A 22,500-nucleotide genomic window follows, 5' to 3' on the forward strand; every position below is an offset into this window, starting at 1 on the left:
CTCTCTGGGATTGGTGGAGAGAGAGGTGCTCTCTGGGATTGGTGGAGAGAGAGGTGCTCTCTGGGATTGGTGGAGAGAGGGGAGTGCTCTCTGGGATTGGTGGAGAGAGAGAGGTGCTCTCTGGGATTGGTGGAGAGAGGGGAGTGCCCTCATGGTGCTCCCGCAGCTTCTCTGATGTTTTCAACAGGGAATCAAACTGCACTCTGGCCTTCCATCCTGCTCTCGTCCAAGAACCTCCTCTCTTCTGTTGCTCTCATGTGTGTGTGTGTTTTTTTCTGCATGCGTGCCACAGAGGTTGTGTTACACACTCGAGCTCCCCTGCTTACGCTGGTTGGCTAGCTTTAGTGTCCGTTTCCTCCGACGTAAACATGGCTCCCCTGCTCACGCCGGTTGGCTAGCTTTAGTGTCCGTTTCCTCCAGCATAAACATGGCTCCCCATGCACCCTACGTGTTGGCTGTGATTCACTCACTTCAGGTTGTGTTGATACAGAATATCAACCGGAGAGCGTCTATGTGATCTTCCACTTAATGCTGAAGCGAATTTGCCGGTCCGTCTGGGAACTCCGAGTGCAGATACGGTCGGCTGACTTTAATAGATTTTTCCCTCCCAAAGTGACACTGATCTGTGTGGCTTCCCCAAGAGCACCCGCAGGTCTCAGCTCCCACAATGCAACAGCTGAGTAGAGCGCATCCGGCCCAGTGCTAGCAGCACTCCAAACAGTGTGTTAGAGTTTTTATAGCCAGAGTGTCATTCATATTTCCTCTACACTGCTCGTGTAACTATGTCTGCCCTGAACCTGTGAAATGCAAGCCATTTTTAAGAGCTGAAGCTAGTCTGGATTGGACTTATATTTAGAGAAAGCTGCAAGAAATCTGACATGTCCAGAGAATATCAGTAGGAAAAGCAAATGATGTTGAGGGGGCACTATTGCCATGGTTACCACATACACATAAATGTCTTCTGAATAAGCACTTTGATGTGATGTTGCTCGCTGTTTCATTACAATTAGTAGCGCTGTGCCGTAGCAACGTGTTAATCATCTTTTATTTGACCCCTGGTACCACATTAACAGTGAGCTATCGGGGATCGGAGGAGTGGTGAATTGGGTTTTAGGGCTCCATCAGCACTGGTGTATGGAGGTGTGCCGCGGCGCGGAGCCCGCTACGGCGATTACCACCATTACGCCTATTGCCCCCTTATCTCAGAGTGCTGCTGTCCTCATGGAGTTTTTGCCTTGGTCTGTGTAGCAGTTCTGACATAATCCTGCCTTCAGACAGACAAACAAACCAACTGCACTGAAAACATAACCTCTGTGGCAGAGGTAATATTAATTAAACACGGGGTGGTTTGGTTGTTGTATAACCGCAAACCGCAAGGTGGCATTCTTTGAATGCTGCTGCAGGCCTATTAGGTATGCATGCTTTAGCAGTTACAGAATGAAGTAAACATACTAGAGTTTATATGCAGGTGCATAGTGCATACTTCATAAAATGATAGGTGTACACACAGCAGGAGGACATACATCACTTAGTGAGGGGCAGCCATGGCCTACTGGTTAGGGTTTCAGGCCGGAAACCGAAGGGTGGCCGGTTCGATCCCCGACCAGTAGGAAAAATGTGGGCTGGGGAAGTGGTAGACCACTGCTCTCCCATGCTCACTGTTCCGGGTTAGTGTTACTTCACTTCACTGTGTGTGTGTGTGTCACTTCCCTGGATGGGTTAAATGCAGAGGTTAATTTCAGAGTGTGTGTGTCTACACCACCTCTGCCATAGAGAGGACTTTCACTTTTTTTTCACTTTCACTTTCACGATGGGTGTATATGATTATGTAACTGCATAGTTAGTCTGAAATACCCTCTCTAATTGTATGGGTTTGATTGTGAGAGTTTTGCACTTAAGGTGAAGTGCATGTTGATGCATTATACTATGCTGTAGGTGGAAAGATAAGTACAGCAGTATATGATGAGGCTGTCTGGGGGTAGTGTCCATCGTTCTCATGATGAGTCACAGCCAGACACACACTCTCTGCCCAGTTCCTCAAACCGCTGCAGAGTTTGTCTGCTGTTCATATGAAAGTGTGATATCAAGTGTCTGCAGTTCATATGAAGGTGTGATATCAAGTGTAAGCTGGGCGTTCAACTTGTCACTGTAACAGACCTCTTTCAAAAATAACAGTGAAAATAGTGGTATTCTCTCCGTTGTGACTGCTCTTAGTTTTTTGGTGTCCGTCTTTAGCTGAGGTCAACAGCACTCCAGTTGTCTGTAATTTATATGTCTGACTTTTCTTTTAAAGGTATCATGCAGCAACAGCAAATGGTCTCACAGTATAAGATGTCCCAAAATTCCATGCACGGAAGCCCGGCATCAACAAACTACCAGCAAACCACTATTTCACACAGTCCTTCCAGGTAAGGTGGCATTTTGGAACGTTTGCATGTTGAAGTTAGGGGTAGGTATTGCCAAAGAAGTCACGATTCGATTCGTATCACGATTCACATGCCACGATGCAATTCTATCATGATTCATCGCGATACTTGAATTATTGCAATGCATTGCGATGCATTGCGAATTTTCACTGAACACTGTTAGAAAAAAATTAAGCCATTACCAGTGGCTGACTGGCTGTGTATGATCTGGATAGTGTGTTCAATTGATAACTCAAAGCAACTCAGTTCATACATAGCTGTATTTATTGAAACGACTTTTGGAGGTTACTTAACACAAATATTATTATTACTGGGATACACTGCATGTTTTGTTTATGAATGACTTGTCGCAGTATCGCGCGGCCGGAAATGCTTGATGTTCGCCAACCATTCATGCAATTTTAATTATTCATTCATAAAACATTTTTTTATTAATAATCGATACTTGGCGTCAACCATCGATGCAGTAGATCGTGAAAATTAGAATCGCGATGCATCGTCATGACGATTATTTGGCACACCCCTGGCTGAAGTAGTGCTGTTGTTGACATTGTGAGACCGGGACAGCTGTTGATTGTGAGTTAAGTGACTGTACTGATCGTTGGCTGTTTCTGCTCCCGTGTCCCCAGTCGCTTCGTCCCCCCACAGACGGGCACGGGGAGCAGGTTCCTGCCCCAGCAGGGGAGCCCAGTGCCCAGCCCCTACGCCCCCACGAGTCCCGCAGGGTACATGCAGTACTCGCATCCCCCCAGCTACTCCCAACACCAACAGATCCAGCAAGGTACTTGCAAATCCTCTGAGAGCCAGCCTGGCAATCTTGTACTTTTAACCTCATCGTTTAGTGTTATGGGTACATTTGGTTCCCTATTCCAATACATCTGGATTATGCTTCATAGTCTAACTGAGCAGTCTAAAGAAGCAGGTGTTTGTATGTGAGTGTGTGTGAGTGTGAGTGTGAGTGTGAGTGTGAGTGTGAGTGTGTGTGTGTGTGTGTGTGTGTGTGTGTGTGTGTGCGTGTGCGTGTGCGTGTGCGTGTGCGTGTGCGTGTGCGTGTGCGTGTGCGTGTGCGTGTGCGTGTGCGTGTGCGTGTGCGTGTGGATGCAGGAGGCTAACCGTACGTGTGTGTTGTCATAGTGTCAGTGGCCAGTCCCATGGTGCCCGGGGGAATGAGGAACATACATGACGGTAAAGGCTCGGGTCAGATGGCCAGCAACTCAGCCAATCACAACTCAAGTGAAGATTACATGGGCATGGTGCATCGACCAATGGGCAGCGGGGTAAGCCTACCACACCCCTAAACTGTCACACTTGACTGTTTACTGCTGGAGCTAACATCGCACATAAGTCCACATAATCCTCCATATACAGGACACATGTCACTATTCACAACCATGTCTAGCACCCTAGTAGATGGAAGGTATTCTCAACCCTAGATACTACTGACTCCTGACACCTGTTGAACTGCATATCACCTTTGATTACCATGCTTAAATACACTAAGTGTGTACTTTAAAGCTCAGTGAGAGGTTTTGCTAGCATCTGTCTAGTGAAGTTACAGAGGCAGGGGACTGTGGTGTCTAACAGGTTGATGTTTTCCCAGGAAAACGACCCCTCCATGAGGAACACCTCGTACCCTCTCAGATCGCCTGTCTGCTCTCCTGCAGGGAGTGATGGCACCCCAAAAGGTACGTCCTCTGCCATCCAGCACACTCACACACTTAGAAGGAGCCCACACAATCACACACTCACACTCACACAATCACACTCACACACTAAGAAGGAGCCCACACAATCACACAATTACACTCACACAATCACACTCACACACTTAGAAGGAGCCCACACAATCACACAATCACACTCACACAATTACACTGACACTCACACAATCACACTCACACACTTAGAAGGAGCCCACACAATCACACAATTACACTCACAATCACACTCACACACTTAGAAGGAGCCCACACAATCACACAATCACACTTGGAAGGAGCCCACACAATTACACTCACACAATCACACTCACACACTTAGAAGGAGCCCACACAATCACACAATTACACTCACTCTATCACACTCACACACTTAGAAGGAGCCCACACAATCACACAATTACACTGACACTCACACAATCACACTCACACTCACACACTTAGAAGGAGCCCACACAATCACACAATTACACTCACACACTTAGAAGGAGCCCACACAATCACACAATTACACTCACTCTATCACACTCACACACTTAGAAGGAGCCCACACAATCACACAATTACACTGACACTCACACAATCACACTCACACACTTAGAAGGAGCCCACACAATCACACAATCACACTCACAATCACACTCACACACTTAGAAGGAGCCCACACAATCACACAATTACACTCACACAATCACACTCACACACTTAGAAGGAGCCCACACAATCACACAATTACACTCACACTCACACTCACACACTTAGAAGGAGCCCACACAATCACACAATTACACTCACAATCACACTCACAATCACACTCACACACTTAGAAGGAGCCCACACAATCACACAATTACACTCACACTCACACTCACACACTTAGAAGGAGCCCACACAATCACACAATTACACTCACACAATCACACTCACACACTTAGAAGGAGCCCACACAATCACACAATTACACTCTCAATCACACTCACAATCACACTCACACACTTAGAAGGAGCCCACACAATCACACAATTACACTCACAATCACACTCACACACTTAGAAGGAGCCCACACAATCACACAATTACACTCACAATCACACTCACACACTTAAAAGGAGCCCACACAATAAATACTTATGTACAAATGTGATTTTTGTTGTGAATAGCTTGATCTCATTTAAGGCTGAGATGATTAGTGTTTGTGTAAGGCGATTTCCATACAGCTGTTCTATCTGTAGGCATAGAACTGTGTGTAATCTCTGTATTTATTTATTGAGCATTTCAATGTCTGTTTCAGCTGGGTCACGGCCACCCCTCATCCTACAGTCGCCCCCTCCTTACGCGTCCCCCCGTGATGCAGCCGCCGCCGCCGCCGAGATGCTGCTGGACTCGCCCGAGCACCGCAAGAAGCTCAAGAAGCTGGTGAAGGACGAGGCGGGCGATCCCAAGAACGCCCCCGCCATGTACGACATCGTCAGCCCGCCCTCCAAAGACTCGACCAAGCTCACGCTCAAGCTGTCGCGGGTCAAGTCCGGCGAGTCGGAGCCTCCCTCTGGCAACTCTGAACTCCTCCCAGGGGCGGAGCCCGGCTCGGACACTGAGGGCGAGCTGCCCTATAACAGCCTGCAACAGTTCCGCGGCGGTCCCCAGGACCCTGCGCAGAGACTGGGCCCGGCCCACTGCCTGAGTGGCGGGGAGCAGTCCGGGTACCAGCAGGTGCCGGTGCTTCAGAACACGGGCGCGGTGCCAGGCCGTATGATGACGGGGGGCACCGGGACGCCGTACGACGAGGCTGAGATGGACGCGCTGGCCGAGATCGAGAGGATCGAGCGGGAGTCGGCCATCGAGCGGGAACGCTGCTCCAAAGAGGTCCAGGACAAAGGTATGCAAACTTAACTTCACACTGAACAAATATCTGTCGTCAGATTACCATTACCTATTGCCATATTTGACTGTAAACTGCATACACTGCAAAAAATGCCCCTCTAGATTTAAGACAAATAATTACATATTTAAGCAGGATTTTGCTTAAAATAAGCAAATTGGGTTGCCAGTGCGTTAAGCAAATTTGGCTTGTTAAGATTTCTTAAAATAAGTAATATTTGCTTGAAATAGGTACAAATAACCTTACCAAGAAAGCACTAGGTAAGTACAATTTAGCTAGAAACAAGACCAACTAGATTTTTCATCTCAATATAAGAGTAATAACACTAGGTTAGAAAAGCATTTTTTGCAGTGTAGTTAGACAGCTTGAGTTCTGCCCCTCATGTACCTGTCCCTTTGCGCCCACAGATAAGCCACTGAAGAAGCGGAAGCAGGACTCCTACCCTCAGGAGCCTGGGGCGGGGGGCACTGCGGGGGCCACTGGGGTCCCGGGGATGGGCGGGGGCGGCAGTGCAGGGCACAAACTGGCACCCCAGGAGGCCAGCGCCGCAAGCAACGGGGCAAATCGCCTGGCACTAATGGTCAGCATCGACCTGCAGCAGGCCGGCCGGGGGGAGGGGCAGCTGGAGCCGGTGGCCACTCCTGTTCCTGCTCTGGAGGCGCAGCGGTGGCCTGAGGAGGGGGCGGAGCCTGCGGGGGTCCTGCGCATGCGCTCAAAGACAGACGGCGAGGTGCAGAAGGCGGACGGGCGGCCGGAGGTGATAAAGCAGCGCGCAGACACACCGCAGAAACCTGGTCCCGACGGTCACGCCGAGATGCCCCGGCACAAGCAGGACGGACGGCACGAGCGGGAGAGAGACCGAGAGTCGGCCAAGGTCAGCTCTGAGCGTAGGCCCGATGGGTCGAAGCACAGGCACGACGGCAAGCCTGACGGCAAGAACCGCTCTGACACCCCACGGAAAACGGACTCGGCCCGTGACGGGCATCGAGAGGATCGACACCGAGACCGGGATCGAGACAAAGAGCGAGACAGGGAGAAAGAGCGCGATGGAGACTCTTCTCGTGTCCGCCGGCCCGAGACCCCAAAGTCCTCAGACCGACACGAACGTCGGGAGCGCGAGAAAGACAGACGGTCAAGACCGGACGGCGAAGGACGAGACCGGCAAACCCCGGAGCAGCGGCGGGAAAAGGGCGACAGCCCCCGCGTGAAACCGGAACGAGACGGCAGCCGCCCTCGCCCCGACCGGCCCAGTGGGAAAGACGCCGAGCGACGCAGCGGAGGCGGAGATTCGGGCAGAAGCCGCCCGGACACCCACAAGCAGCCCGTCCCCGACACCAAACCGAAAGACGAATTCCCACAGTTCCTGCTGGGCGGGAAGTCTGGCGCACTGAAGAACTTTGTGATTCCCAAGCTGAAGCGGGACAAGGAAGGGAACGTGATCGCGGACCTGCAGAAGGCTGAGGGCTGGAGTGAGCCCCGCATAAAGCTGGAGCGCATCGGCCCAGACAAAGACAAAGACAAAGCCCCAGGCCCAGGCCCAGGCCCAGGCCCAAGCCCAGGCCTGGAAAAGGACCTCAAAAAGGGGGCGAAACCTGTGGTGGTGCTGCAGAAACTCTCCCTGGACGAGGTACAGAAGATCATCCGCAAAAGCAAGAGCAGGCCACCCTTAGGGAAATCCTCAAAAGGTAAAGTAGCCTTTTCCTTCCACTGCTCTGCTGGCCATTGGGTTTCCTGCTGTTTGATTGGCTTTTTGATTTGAAGAAAAAAAAGCACCACTCGGTGATTTAAACTGTTCAAGTCAGTTAGAAAAGCTTTTACGTTGACATTTTGATGAGGTCTAAGGGGTGTTATAAATTCCTAATTCCTGTTGTGCAACAGGCTGGATTCTCCGTCAGCTTTTTCTGTCATCACTGTTAGACTGTAGAGAAACGCATTCTTCATGTGCCAAGTTTTTTTACGTTAAATGCACCCAGTGCAACTTTATATAAACATTCAATGAAAAATAAACATTCAATTTCTAGTCTTTTTTACACGTAGTAAGTTTCAATAACTCCATACCATTACATATCGACATTCAAGGAGCAAAGATGAGACGTCGTTGTGTGGTGAATCCTGCTTTATTTATTGTGGGTCACAAAAAATAAAGAAAATGTCGGCGATTGTTGTTGTTATCGATTTTCTATCAGTTCTCACCACACAACGAAGTCTCATCTTTGCTCCTTGAATGTCGATATGTAATGGTATGGAGTTATTGAAACTTACTACGTGTAAAAAAGACTAGAAATTGAATGTTTATTTTTAAGCCTCGAAAGTTGCACTTGGTGCCTTTAAGTGGATGACAGTTATTGAACAAGGTCAAGCATGGGGTCTTCTGCAAATAATAACTGAGACAAAGTTAAAAAATGAGTCCTCGTTCTCCTTTAATTTATCTCTGATTGTTGTGGTATATAGACATTAGCACGGTGAAATGGTTAACAATTCTCCCATATTTAGTTCCCATGTAAATATTACTATATATATATATATACTAATATATTTGCCATTTAATAACTTATGAAATGCCCTGAAACTGTCAGTAAATAAGAGAAAGAATTAAAGTGACCTGTCTTAGACTTATAAAAGGCTTAATTACCTGTAGAGAGAGCTTTAGTATTCACGGACAACTAAACTGAATTTGACCTCTGCGCCCTGCTGATGTTTGTCCCAAGGGATGTCGCAGTCCTTGAAAGTTCTTGAAGTTGTTTAAATATTTTTTTTGTGATTGTGGGAACATTTCTTAGATCACTTTTTTCCTTTTTGGTAAAGTTGAAATTGTGCCGGGTGCTCATAGACAAAGCTTATTCTCAGACAGTGACAGCTGTAAAACAGCTGTAAATATGTGCTTGTTTTCTCTGAAAGTCTGTGAATTTCATGAAGTTTAAAGTTTTGAGAACTAGAATAGTTGGTGCGACGAGGGACAACATATAACACAAAAAATATTACAACTCTCTGTAAACAGTACAAATAGCTTAAATATATATATATATAACTAATTGAGGGGTGAGGGATGACAGACCTGTTTCTTCTCCCTGAGCAGCATCTTACGATCAGAGTGTGCTCCGGGAGCTTCCGCCTCAACTGATGGCCGAGATCGAGTCCACCATGCCTCTGTGCGAGCGGGTCAAGATGAACAAGCGCAGGCGCAGCACGGTCAACGACAAGCCCAAGTACGCCGAGGCGAGCTCTGAAGAGGAGAGCGAGGCCTTCACCGAGCGTGAGTAGCCCTGCTCTTCATCATCTCCATCTTGATCTCTGGTTGTGTATGTGGACATCCATCCTCATCCTCTTCTCTCTGAGAACGCAGAGGAGATTGGCACCAACTGAAAGTCTTCCCATCTCCATCTTTGTCTCTCTCTCTCTCTCTAATCTCCGTCTTCAGTCTATGTGTAGTCCGTAATCGTTCAGACGCTTCTCCCTCACAGGTTCTCTATCCACCCTCATGTCTGACTCTGTGTTTTCTTTGCAGCCTCGAGGAAACGGAATAGGCGGGAACGGGATAAGGCATGGGAGACGGAGGAAAGAAGCGAGCCCCAGCGTGAGCAGCGTGAGCGACGGGGTTCTGGTGAGCATCGGCGCAGCCGGCAGAAGGACCGAACTCCAGAGGAGTCCGAGGAGGAGTCACCCCCACCCAGCATGAGTGACGGTGAGTACAGCGAGGCCGTGGTTAACCTTGAAGCTGCAGGGTGTACTTCTAAATAGTATCAGTGATCATGGAGCATATTTACAACTTGTAAGCATAGTTTGTTGAGGCAAGGGGGACACAACCCTTGCTAGGTTGGGACTCTGTCATCATTCATTCCGCCATCGCATTGAAATTCCATGGGGTTTCATTTAGGTTTTATTTTGTCTTGGGGAAAGTTGTAAAATGTCATGAATCCAGAAGAAATCGGACAGGGAAAGGTGAAATGTTTATCTTCCTTCTTTCCTTCCATTCAGTTGCCAGAAAGTTGAAGAAGAAGGAGAAGCAGAAGAAGAGGAAGGCGTACGAACCGAAGCTCACTTCAGAAGGTGAACGCAACAACCTCGCTCTTTTTCCATCTTTTATTTCAGTGTGACGACGTGTGACTTAATGGGGTCTCCTTTGTTGCTTGACAGAAATGATGGACTCCTCCACGTTTAAGAAGTTCTCTGCCAATGTGGACAATATTCTGGAAAACCTGGAAGATGTGGATTTCACCTCATTAGGTACTGTTACCTGTTTGACTCTCAATGATATAGATGCCATTCACCCTATGTTGGAGTAACTCACCTGTGTTCGAGTAAAGCAGGACAGAGCTCCTGAGAACATCAGCTGGTCTTGTCTTGTGGTGTAAATGCTTCAGCTATGTTGTCGTCTTTGACCGCAGACGATGACGAGATCCCTCAGGAGCTCATTCTTGGCAAACACCAGCTCAGTGAGCTGGGCAGCGAGTCGGCCAAGATCAAGGCCATGGGCGTCACTTTCAGGGTAGGACACACAGACACTTGGCAAAGTTCCTGAGATGATTAGCTGGCAGTAGAAGAATGGGTTTTCTGACTGTTGTGTTTGTGATCCCCAGCTTCCAACTGACAAGCTTGTGAAGGTCTTGAACATCTTGGAGAAGAACATTCAGGATGGATCCAAACTTTCGACAATGATGAATCACGTGAGTGCCCTTTCCTTTCCTTTAGGGTATTCCTTGGCATGGTCTTCACTTAGTCTGCCACATATTTGAACTTTAACCTTGACGTCCCACGTGACTGGTGTGCTTGTAGCGTTAGCTTTGGAGTTGTTGGTCCACATGGTATCTTTTCCCTGTTCAGGACAATGATGAGGATGAAGAGCGTCTCTGGCGTGACCTCATCATGGAGCGGGTCACCAAGTCAGCCGATGCGTGCTTGACGGCGCTCAACATCATGACATCAACGCGCATGCCCAAGGCTGTCTACATCGAGGACGTGATCGAGCGAGTGCTGCAGTACACGAAGTTCCACCTGCAGAACACGCTCTACCCCCAGTACGATCCCGTCTACCGCGTGGATCCACATGGAAGTAAGTCAAACAACACCCCCCCCCCCCCCCCCCCATCACCATCCCCATCTGAACTCTTCCCCAGTCAGCAGTGGAGACCTGTTGTAAGTTTGAGTAGTTTTCAAATGAGGTCTTAGTCTCTCAGCTTCTGCTACTGAACTCCAACTAAACAGCGAGCTGATGTTCCATCTGTGAGATTCTAATAGAGCGGTGTTTGTTTCATGGTTACTTTGTGAGAAACTCACAGGTTGGTCCCGATTGGACTGCTCTTTGTGATATTTGATCTGATCTGGCTCATGGCTGGTGTTTTTGCTAACGTCACAGTTTAGTTGAAACCCATCTCTTGTGTGTTCTGTCTGACAGGTGGTTTAATGAGCTCCAAAGCCAAGCGTGCTAAATGTTCCAATCACAAGCAGAGGGTCATCGTCCTGCTCTACCACAAAGTCTGTGACATCGTCAGCAAGATCGCTGAGCTCCTGGAGATCCAGCTGTTGACGGACACCACCATTCTACAGGTGTGTTGCTGTGCTTGATGCCCAGAGTAGGATGCCCTTGTTTCTCCCTCCGCCCGTTAACCCCTTCTGTGCTGCTCTCCTCCAGGTCTCCTCTATGGGTATCACTCCATTCTTTGTGGAGAATGTGAGTGAGCTGCAGCTGTTTGCCATCAAGCTGGTGACGGCGGTGAGTACACACACAGAGATGTACATACACCGTTTCACTTACACACACACTCGCCGTAACACACTCGTCCACACTGCCAGAAAGAAACACACTCATCCACTCTGCCAGGCACACTTTGCACGTGCACACTCATACATGCGCCACCTCAAGCAATGTGTTGGCTTAAACACCCCCCCCCCCCACACACACACACACACACACACACACACACACACACACACACACACACACACACACACACACACACACACACACACACACACACACACCCCACACACACACACACACCCCACACACACACACACACCCCACACACCCCACACACCCCACACCCCACACACACACACACACCCCACACACACACCCCACACACCCCACACACACACACACACACACACACACACACACACACACACACACGCTCTCCCTGTCAGTCAGCCTGAGTGACACTTGGTTGTGTGTGGCAGGTGTTCACTCGGTATGAGAAGCACAGGCAGCTGATCCTGGAGGAGATCCTCACGTCGCTGGCCAGGCTGCCCACCAGCAAGAGGAGCCTGAGGAACTTCAGGTATATCCTTCATCATTCTTTCGATACGGCCAGCTGCTGTTGTTGCCCTGTTTGAAGGCCAAGACTGGGCCAGAACCAAAGAGAGTGGCTTAATTTAATTAAGCTAAAGATAATGTAGCTCAAATGGTTGGTGTGGTACCCAGCCATGGTGTCTTGGAGTATTTCGTTTTTTGGCCTGTAAATGCGTCAGGACGGCTGTATTTGGTGAAGAGTTGATTATGGCAGGTTTAGCTTCTCCAGGGCTTCTGTGTTTTCCAGGGATGCCGACAGCTTGAGAGCGGTGCCGTTTGGGGCTGTGGAGTTTATTATTTGGTGCTGTCACAGCATGCCTGTGTCACTCTTAACGTGTGTGTGTGGGCACGCTCGTGCATGTGTGTGTGTGTTGTCAGGCTGAACAGCAGCGACGTGGACGGGGAGCCCATGTTCATCCAGATGGTGACGGCGCTGGTGCTGCAGCTCATCCAGTGTGTGGTGCACCTGCCCTCAGAGAAAGACCACGACGATGAGTACGACAAGAAGGTGAGAGGCCAGCCCAGGGGCTCCATTACTGGGACAGAGAGAAAATATATATACATTTGATTTTAATAAAAGAAAATGGCAAGGGTCGAGTTAATAAGGGTAGCAGATAATGTTTTGAAAAATGCAAAGTTGTTCCGTGTGTTAATTGGTCCTGAGGAATATGTTAACTAGAGAGGCAGACAAACATTTGTATATTCTCTTTGGGAAAGGGGAGATGTTGTGATATCTAGTTATCATTCAGTGATGTCTAGTAGTTCAATCAATCTTGGGTTGATTAGTTAGGTATGGCCTCCTGAATGACGTCACAGCAATACAACGGCAGTCTAGTAATACCTGTGATATTGAACAGTGGTATATCAGTTAGCTCAGCCTAGCAACACATCAAAACACTGTGTGGGAAGAAGTACTGGTTATGGCATAGCATTAGCGAAGGTAATACCATATGAAGCCTAGCTAATAATTCTGCCATCCACAAAAGAGGATCATCATAGGAAGGTTCATATCAGGTATATAAAGGTATTCACGTTTAAAAGTATAGCTAGCGAGTCACAGAGAGTGTCTCTCAGAGCTTGCCTGGCTCTTTGTCATGATTGCTAGAGTACTTGCCCATAAGATATGAATCATGGAGATTATGAAAAGAAAGGCATCTTGAATTTTCTGTCGTCATCTTTCAGATGGATCAGGATCTCCTGATTACAAACTCGTATGAGACGGCGATGAGGACTGCAAACAACTTTCTCTCTGTATTCCTCAAAAAGTAGGTCAAAGGGTCGCCGCAATATCATCGAAAGACCTCATCGAAGACCTTCACAAGACCCTGTAAAATGCTAACCCTTATGTTCTCTTCTCTCCTCGTCCTTTCTTTCCTCTTCTCTTTCTCTCCCTCGTTCTCTTCTCTCCTCCTTTACTTCTCCTCCTCTCCTCCTCTCCTCTTTTCCATCCTCCTCCTCTCTTCCTCCTCTTCTCTCCTCCCCTCCTTCTCTTCTCTCCTCCTCTCCTCCCCTCCTCCTCTCCTCTCTCCATCCTCTTCTCTCCTCCTCTCCTCCTCCTCTCCTCCCCTCCTCCTCTCCTCTCTCCATCCTCTTCTCTCCTCCTCCCCTCCTCCTCTCCTCTCTCCATCCTCTTCTCTCCTCCTCTCCTCCTCCTCTCCTCTCTCCATCCTCTTCTCTCCTCCTCTCCTCCTCCTCTCCTCTCTCACTCCTCTCCTCTCCTCATCTTTCCTCTCCTCCCCTCCTCTTCTCTTTCTCTCCCTCCTTCTCAGGTGTGGCAGTAAGCAAGGGGAGGAGGACTACCGGCCGCTTTTTGAAAACTTCGTCCAGGATCTCCTCTCCACGGTCAACAAGCCGGAGTGGCCTGCCGCAGAGCTGCTTCTCAGCCTCCTGGGACGTCTACTGGTGAGATTCTGACCTCTGACCTCACAGGGGTCGCACAGGTCAAACCTACGGGTGTCCAACAAACCATTCGCTAACTCACTGTAGTTTTGTTTGTGATCGTCTTTCTCTCGCTGATCTTCGTTTTGAGGCTTTAACGCTCTAAGTCTTTGCCGGTCACACCGACACTGCTCTCCATCCATGTTTCTCTGCTGTAACTCTCTCTGTGACTGAGGCCTGAGCTCACGTTTGCGCTGTCCTGCTGTGTCTCAGGTGCACCAGTTCAGTAATAAGCAGACGGAGATGGCTCTGAGGGTGGCCTCGCTAGACTACCTGGGTACCGTGGCCGCACGCCTGCGCAAGGATGCAGTCACCAGCTCCATGGACCAGAAGTCCATCGACCGAATTCTGCGGGAGGTAGACATACCTTTTCCTTCAGTTTGTGTGTTTGGCTGAATGCTCCTCCTGCCTTGGCTGAAATGTAACTATTAGGCATTTCCATTGTAGGAAGGCCCAGTACATCAAACCAGCAATTGTAGCTTAAGAAACTGGCTCATGAAAAGTTTCAAAACCCAAATAAAGTGGTGAGCTAGCTGCAAATCAAATGTTGGGACAGTCTATGTTGTTGGAAACCATAGTGGTTTTTGATTGTGTTTTGATGGTGGTTGGTCAGTGTGTTGTTGCCTCTCTTCAGCTCGCCCTGATCCTGTGCCCTCTGTCTGTTAGGTGTCAGGCAACGATGAGACGCAGCAGCTCCAGAAGGCACTGCTGGACTACCTGGACGAGAACTCTGAGAACGACCCCTCGTTAGTGGTGAGTCAGCCAGCCAGGGCGTAGTCAGCCACGCTCACTGCTCCAGAGAGAGCCAGGAGACACGGCCTGAAGTCTGGGACGTGGTCAATTCTGTTCTTGGAGAGTGAAGATTGCACTTATGGTCTCTTACTCACCCCTGCTTTGCCTATGTGTCTCACCCTCTCTTTTCTTTTCTTTTCTTCTGCTATCTCTCTTCATCTCCCCCCCCCCCCCCCCCCCCCCCCCTCCAGTTCTCTCGTAAGTTCTACATCGCGCAGTGGTTCCGTGACACCACCACGGAGGCCGAGAAGGCCATGAAGAACCAGAAGGAGGACGACTCGGACGGCCAGCACCACGCCCGCGAGTTGGAAACCACCGGCGAGATCATGCAGCGCTCCGAGCTGCGCAAGAAGTTCCTGCGCGCCATCGTCAAGAGCCTGCCCGCGCAGTTCACCCAACTCAAGTACGCACGACTTCTTGCATTGGTGGAAAGTGTTGTCCTTAATTTCCCATCCCCGTGGATCTGTGGGACTTCTGTGAGTAATGATGTTATTTAACGCTTGTTCCGTCTCTTTCTCTTACTGCAGGATGAACTCGGACACGGTCGACTATCAAGACGCCTGCCTGATCGTCAGATATTTGGCCTCCATGAGGCCGTTCGCGCAGAGCTTTGATATTTATTTAACACAGGTGGGTTGGAACTCATTTCAGTAGTCGTATGACTGAAACTGTTAGAACCATTTAGCTTTCCATTCAGAGCCGACACCAAGCTCTCCTCCGTTGTCCCTGTGCAGATTCTGAGAGTGTTGGGCGAGAGTGCCATCGCGGTGCGGACCAAAGCCATGAAGTGTCTGTCGGAGGTGGTGGCAGCTGATCCCAGCATTCTTGCAAGGGTGAGTGAGCTGCTCTGGTGTGGTGTGGTGTGGTTACCACTGCTAAAGTTCAACACAGAGGCTCTTTTACTGAACCTCTTAGTAGGGGGGGGGGGGGTTGGGCTTTGTGTAGACTATCTGACCGTGTGCCTTTTCTTCTGCATTGAAGTGCAGCATGTGTGTGTAGAGTCCCTTCTTTGGGTGTGGAAGGTGTGTTTCTCACTATGGCACACTATTTGTGTTGGGGGGGGGGGGGGAGGGGGAGTGCAAGGTGTTTGTGGTTAGCAGTGTGGTTCTTCTGAGCGAGTTTAAGACGTCACTCTCCCATGCGTGTGTCTTGACCATGTGTGTGTTCTGCCTCCCCCTGCAGTCGGACATGCAGCGCGGGGTTCACTGTCGTCTCATGGACAACTCCACCAGCGTGCGGGAGGCAGCCGTGGAGCTGCTGGGTCGCTTCGTGCTGTGCCGACCGCAGCTCACCGAGCAGTACTACGACATGCTCATCGAGAGGATACTGGTGAGAATGCCGTGACCTTTTGACCTCTCCCCTAAAAACCATATTCTCACCTCTGACCCCGGCTGACCGAGCACCACCAGGGCATGCCCATTGAAAGATTTGCGTCACTACAGCCAGCGAAGTAATGTTATAGCGTAGCTTGCCACTTAGCCCCGCAGGTGGATGTCAATCCCATCAGACAAAGTGGCACTGAGAATGGGAGGGTCTTGCCGGGTGACTTGTCAACTTACAAAGTCAAAATTCTCTTGAGGATTCGTATATGCCCATTCACTTTCAACGTGTCAGAGCAAGTCCTTTGCACAACCATAATTAGTGATATCTGCTGTTATTTTGGTTCCTCGTCATGATTTGATTGAAACTGATGAGGGTGCAGGTCCTCCAATAGCGTGAGGCATCAGTGGTTAGAGGAGGCGTAGAGGGATATTAAGTGGCGGTGTCTTAACAGTCAGGTGTCAGGTTAGACTGGTAAGCTGTGGTTCATGCACAGTCCTTTCAGTGGCCCAAAGAATCCCAAAAAGCATCAGCTGTGCAGACTCCAAGGACGTCACCATCCAGACGAAGGTTCAATCTGAGTATGAAAGTTCACTTCAGGTGATCTACTCAGTACCACACCGCCATCTAGGGGTGGATGAGCGTAAGCACAGCTAGTGCTGCTCAGGGCCAGGCCCATTAAAGATTGAGGTGTTTACAGTCGGTTTTATTGGAACTGGCAGAGGTGAAACCTGTAATATCACAGTTCTGTGTTGTAAGCTGCTTATTAGCACTTTAATTGACCAACCACCTTTAATTGTATACCTGATTGTCTCTTCCTGGTTGTGAATACTGTTAATATTATGATGCTGTCTTTGATCTCACCTGGTGGGAGTGGGATCATATGGAGGATTTGGCTGTTATTCTGAATACTAAATGTGTTTGTGTGTGTTTGTGTACGCAGGACACGGGCATAAGTGTGAGGAAAAGGGTGATTAAGATCCTGAGAGACATTTGCCTGGAGCAGCCCACCTTCAGCAAGATCACTGAGATGTGTGTGAAGATGATCCGCAGGGTGAACGACGAAGAGGGCATTAAGGTTGGTAGCTCTCCCTATCTTTCTCACACACTCCCACACTCTCTCACACAAACACACACACACACACTCTCTCACACAAACACACATTCACAGCGCTGCAGTTTGAGCTTGAGGTTTCCATGAGGTTGCAGGTGTTTCCTGAGTTAATGCTGTTGGACCGCTGAATGCATGCTGCTGTTAGTAGTAATCGTTTTTTTTTTTTGCAATCCGCCCCCCCTCTGCAGAAACTTGTGAACGAAACATTCCAGAAGCTCTGGTTCACGCCGACGCCGAATAACGACAAAGAGGCCATGACCAGGAAGATCCTCAACATCACTGATGTGGTGAGTGACGTTTGATTGCATGAAGAAAGTTCCAGCTGTTTCCATCTGTTTGTCCACTTTGTTACACATGGAGGGCTTGTGACCAGTGCCCTTGGATATGTGACGAGGCTGATTCGCTCCATTCTCCCTTTGTGTAGGTATCAGCGTGCAAAGATACGGGTTATGACTGGTTCGAGCAGCTGCTTCAAAATGTAAGTTTCTGATTTCTGCATCTGTGAAGGTGTTTTTAAATGGTTCTGAGTAGTTTAAGTTGTTTGTGTTACCTCACTATGATTGACATTCCCTTTTGACAAGTAAATGAATACAGGAACAAGTTATGTGGCCACATAAATGAAAGCTAACACTGACATATGAAGTCTTAAACTTTGTGCTTGGTAGATTGACTCATCACTTTAAGTATGGTTGTGGGAAAATAAAAAAGAAGGTGCAAAAAGTAATATCTCCTGTCCTGATTTATATAGCCTTGACCACAATAGCTTTTAACTCTGTGGCTCTTTTAATGATGTGTGTGTGTGTATGTGTGTGTGTGTGTGTGTGTGTGTGCATCTACAGTTGCTGAAGGTAGAGGAGGATGCCTCCTACAAGCCTGCGCGTAAAGCGTGTGTTCAGCTGGTGGACAATCTGGTGGAGCATATCCTCAAGTATGAGGAGTCTCTAGCAGGTGCAGTACCTGTCTACCGCCCCCTCATCACTCTTGTTTCATTCTTTTATCTGTGCTGTATCTTTGAGAAGGGTTTGAACGTTAAATGAACAACGTTAAATAATTAAGGTTGAACTGTCAGAAGAGTTGTTCTAGCCTTACTGTCACCCTTGAAGATAGTTGGAATGTGGTTGTTCAGGGGACACATTGTGTGTTTTTACAACCTTGTGATTTTTAAAATGTGCATGTGTGTGTGTCTCTCCTCAGACAATGAGAATAAGGCGGTGAACTCGAACCGTCTGGTGTCCTGCATCACCACGCTCTACCTGTTCAGTAAGATCCGAGCGCAGCTGATGGTCAAGCACGCCATGACCATGCAGCCTTACCTGACCTCCAAATGCAACGTAAGCAGCCAAGCGAACTCACTCTACCTCACTACACTTTCACCTTCAAAACCCTCCTTGTGGGCACATACCTGAAAACTCAGGCATGAAAATCAGGCGGTCTTTATTGGCAGTTGGCCAGGAACTACAGCACTGTTGGCAGTTTGTGTGAGTTTAGGTACAGGGCTTACTGTGGCACAAGTCAAACTAGTTTGTCTCTGTGGTGAGCATAGTGGTCAGAGATAGCAGAGAGGGAGTGTTGCTGATTTGTAGCCTTTGGTGGTTTGGTATCTGTTAATTGTATTGTGCTGATATACATGGCATGGCCTTGGACTGAAATCCAAGTAGCGCCTCTCTCAACATTAGCTCTCTGCTGCCACCTAGCGGTTGGATGCTGCATGCACACGTACGTGCGAGTGTTGAGCTTGTGTTCTCAACTTTTTTTCTTTCTCCACTCAGACTCAGAATGACTTTGTGGTGATCTGCAACGTGGCCAAGATCCTGGAGCTAGTCGTGCCTCTGATGGAGCACCCAAGCGAGACCTTCCTGGCCACCATTGAGGAGGACCTGATGAAGCTCATCATCAAATATGGCATGCTGGTGGGTGATAACAAAATGCTTTGAAAGTAAAGTGAAAGTGAAAGTTTGCTCTCTGTTCAGTCCAGAAGTGTTTAGCAGCACTGGCACCACAGTCTCAATAGTCACTAGGCAACTAGGAACTCAACAGTTCAGTGTTCAATATCTTAACACGCACTCATCTTCTCCATATTTCTGTTGGTCCTTCTATCTTTCTGTCTGCCTCACCTTTCAGGTGGTGCAAAGTTCAGTTAGCTGCCTTGGTGCTGTTGTGAACAGAGTCACTCACAACTACAAGTTTGTCCTGACCTGCTTTAACCGATATTACGGTAAGAAAAAAAAAACCCTCAGAAAACTCTCAATATCCCTCAGTTTTATGTTAAACTCCTGTTTCTAGGCTTAACATTACAGTTAATCCCTGTGTCTTGTGTGGGAACACTTTCATAAACTGATCACTGATCAGTGAGGAATTGATTGACGTGGGTGTTGTTGCTGATTATGGTCTGACAGGTGCGTCGAACAACCTGAAGCTCAAGCACCAGGAGGACCCCACCAGCTCCGTGGTGACCAGCAACAAGCCTGCTCTGCTGCGCTCGCTCTTCACCGTAGGGGCCCTCTGCCGGCACTTTGACTTTGACCTCGAGGACTTCAAAGGCACAAGCAAGGTAAAGACCTCGCGCAGCTGTTTGTTTGCTACTGTTTGTGTGTCGGATAGGTTCTTGTGAACTAGAGAATGTAATGCTGTCGGAAAAAAAACAGAGGAAGTCATTTGTTGTCTTTAATTATAAAAAGCTTGAAGTGAAGTTGAAATGCCTTCAAAAGTTCAAAACTAAGATTCTTCTCTGGCTTTAAGGTGGTGATAAAGGACAAGGTGCTGGAGCTGCTGCTGTACTTCACCAGGATTGAGGATGAGGAGGAGGTTCAGACCAAAGCCATTATGGGCTTGGGTGAGAGACTGTCATTAACCTCTGTTATATTATCCTCATCAGCTTATATGGTAGAAGGCTTTTCTCTGTGGGTGTGAAAACATGTTTATAAAATGCTTATAAGGTGGAATGCTTTGTTCTGAAGCACGTGAGGTAGAAAGCTTAACTCTTAAAGTAGACACCTTTCTTCTAAAGATAAAGAACTTACGCTTGTAAGCATACAGCAGAGCTTCTGGAAGCAGCTACACTATAATACTATAATGCTGACATACAGCCTCATCTACCATCTTGGTGCATGTAATTTCTCTCAAAGGATTGCAGAGGCGAAAGAGCAGACTTTGTCTGGTTCAGAATAAGGTCATGGGGAAAAAAATATTTAATAGCCAATAAAACCTTGCATGAGTACATTTTGGCTCTACGGCAGTAAGAGTGGCCTCTAGTGGTGGTCAGTGCAAGTGCAATAGAGATTGTGTATCCCACTGGCTCTGACTGTGTTTGGCTTCTGTGTCCCCCTCCAGGTTTCCTGTTCATCATGCACCCCGACCTCATGTTCATTCCGGACGTGAAGAACCTCTACAATGACATCCTGTCGGACGGGAAGCGGTCGGACAACCTGAAGATCCAGGTGCTGAAGAACCTGCAGACGTACCTGCAGGAGGAGGACTCACGTATGCAGGAGGCTGACAGAGAATGTGAGTGTCTCTCTCCCCCCCCTCCACCCTTCCAGTGCCCTGACCTTTAACCTTTAACCTCTGACCCCTGTCCTGTTAGCCACCAGTCTGTAGAGCAGGAATGCTTCGGCCATGTTTGGCTATTTAAAGGATAGCACTGTTGTCATGGTCTGGTTGTTTACTTCTCTTGGATTTTTTTATTTTTTTTTACCTGTGTGAGAATTCAATTATGCCTTTTGATTGTGAGGCTTAACTATTCATGGAGGTTTAAGCTATGTTCATTTGGCTTGTTGGTATGTTTAAATACCTTGAGCCAGATTGTTATGAGGCCTTTTCTGACCCTCTCTGCCTCTGTCGCCCCCTGCAGGGAAGAAGCTGTCCAAGAAGGAAGACCTGAAGGAGATGGGGGACATCTCGTCTGGCATGAGCAGCTCCATCATGCAGCTCTACCTGAAGCAGGTGCTGGAGGCCTTCTTCCACACGCAGTCCAACGTGCGTCACTTCGCCCTCAACGTCATCGCCCTCACTCTCAACCAGGGCCTCATCCACCCCGTGCAGGTGCACACACACACACACACACACACACACACACACACACACACACACACACACACACACACACACACACACACACACAAGGCTGTACTGATATACACAGATGTGTGCACACCTTAGCAGGAAATACACTAGTTTGTCCCTGACCCGTCATCTTTGTCACATTTGCAGACTGTGCCCTACTTGATCGCCATGGGAACGGACCCTGAGCCCAGCATGCGGAACAAGTCGGACCAGCAGCTGGTGGAGATCGACAAGAAATATACAGGATTCATCCATGTGAGAGCCACACACACACACACACACACACACACACACACAGCGCGCTCTATGCAAGGAACACAACTGCAGGGATGCAAACTCCTCCCTTTTGTTGTGATGATTTAAAAAATTGTTCACTAACCCGATTTATGTGAAATCATAAAGAAATGTATTGGGGATGTGGAATGTGCAGGCTTATTCAATACAATGTCCGATTGTGATTCAAAACAATAGTTGTAATTCAGTCTAATTCAAAACAATGTACATATGTAATACTTTTCCTGGCCACTGGTGGGAACTTGGCGCTGTTCCGAGTTTGCCATGGTAAACAATGCAAAGTGCTTAGCAAACACCACCAGGTTGACACACATCCTTTCATGTCTTCTCAGTCATCTTCTGTCAGTTATGTTTTCAAAGTAGGTTTGCTTCTATAAACCGTTTGATTGACATATTAATTCATGTAATATCCACTTTTTACACATTTCAGAAATAAAGTATTTGGTTAAAACCATCAAATGATTAAAGTGGCTTGTAAAAATGTAAGAGCCTGATCAAATCTGAACATGTACCAGCTGTGGCTGATAGACCAAGAAATGTGTTTGCACTCCTGGTTGGATCCCCAACATATGATGCTTTACATGGACTGTAAGGTGCAGGCCAGTGATGAAAAAGACAACCGAATTTAATATCTTCGACGTTCATTATTTTATTGAATCCAAAATAGA

At 48.2% G+C, this 22,500-nt stretch overlaps 1 protein-coding gene across 2 annotated transcripts in view; it reads left to right on the forward strand.

The window, feature by feature from the left end:
* The window catches only part of nipblb (NIPBL cohesin loading factor b), a 50,403-nt gene that overhangs the window by 23,137 nt on the left and 4,766 nt on the right, over window positions 1-22,500 (forward strand). For both annotated transcript variants that reach the window (XM_080835708.1, XM_080835709.1), the window contains 37 exons: window positions 2,294-2,408; window positions 3,056-3,207; window positions 3,561-3,703; window positions 4,027-4,111; window positions 5,436-6,020; window positions 6,431-7,708; window positions 9,100-9,276; window positions 9,529-9,705; window positions 9,999-10,070; window positions 10,158-10,247; window positions 10,409-10,509; window positions 10,601-10,687; window positions 10,845-11,073; window positions 11,416-11,567; window positions 11,653-11,733; window positions 12,201-12,301; window positions 12,691-12,820; window positions 13,495-13,577; window positions 14,082-14,214; window positions 14,464-14,607; window positions 14,917-15,003; window positions 15,234-15,445; window positions 15,570-15,672; window positions 15,777-15,875; window positions 16,225-16,371; window positions 17,306-17,440; window positions 17,665-17,763; window positions 17,901-17,954; window positions 18,316-18,424; window positions 18,671-18,807; window positions 19,246-19,386; window positions 19,598-19,691; window positions 19,873-20,027; window positions 20,216-20,309; window positions 20,807-20,980; window positions 21,327-21,517; window positions 21,686-21,793. In XM_080835708.1, the coding sequence (XP_080691834.1) occupies window positions 2,294-2,408; window positions 3,056-3,207; window positions 3,561-3,703; window positions 4,027-4,111; window positions 5,436-6,020; window positions 6,431-7,708; window positions 9,100-9,276; window positions 9,529-9,705; window positions 9,999-10,070; window positions 10,158-10,247; window positions 10,409-10,509; window positions 10,601-10,687; window positions 10,845-11,073; window positions 11,416-11,567; window positions 11,653-11,733; window positions 12,201-12,301; window positions 12,691-12,820; window positions 13,495-13,577; window positions 14,082-14,214; window positions 14,464-14,607; window positions 14,917-15,003; window positions 15,234-15,445; window positions 15,570-15,672; window positions 15,777-15,875; window positions 16,225-16,371; window positions 17,306-17,440; window positions 17,665-17,763; window positions 17,901-17,954; window positions 18,316-18,424; window positions 18,671-18,807; window positions 19,246-19,386; window positions 19,598-19,691; window positions 19,873-20,027; window positions 20,216-20,309; window positions 20,807-20,980; window positions 21,327-21,517; window positions 21,686-21,793 (6,254 nt within the window). The remainder of the gene's footprint in view (window positions 1-2,293; window positions 2,409-3,055; window positions 3,208-3,560; window positions 3,704-4,026; window positions 4,112-5,435; window positions 6,021-6,430; window positions 7,709-9,099; window positions 9,277-9,528; window positions 9,706-9,998; window positions 10,071-10,157; window positions 10,248-10,408; window positions 10,510-10,600; window positions 10,688-10,844; window positions 11,074-11,415; window positions 11,568-11,652; window positions 11,734-12,200; window positions 12,302-12,690; window positions 12,821-13,494; window positions 13,578-14,081; window positions 14,215-14,463; window positions 14,608-14,916; window positions 15,004-15,233; window positions 15,446-15,569; window positions 15,673-15,776; window positions 15,876-16,224; window positions 16,372-17,305; window positions 17,441-17,664; window positions 17,764-17,900; window positions 17,955-18,315; window positions 18,425-18,670; window positions 18,808-19,245; window positions 19,387-19,597; window positions 19,692-19,872; window positions 20,028-20,215; window positions 20,310-20,806; window positions 20,981-21,326; window positions 21,518-21,685; window positions 21,794-22,500) is intronic.

The sequence above is a fragment of the Sprattus sprattus genome (genome assembly GCF_963457725.1).
Source record: "Sprattus sprattus genome assembly, chromosome: 3".
NCBI lineage: Eukaryota > Metazoa > Chordata > Actinopteri > Clupeiformes > Clupeidae > Sprattus > Sprattus sprattus.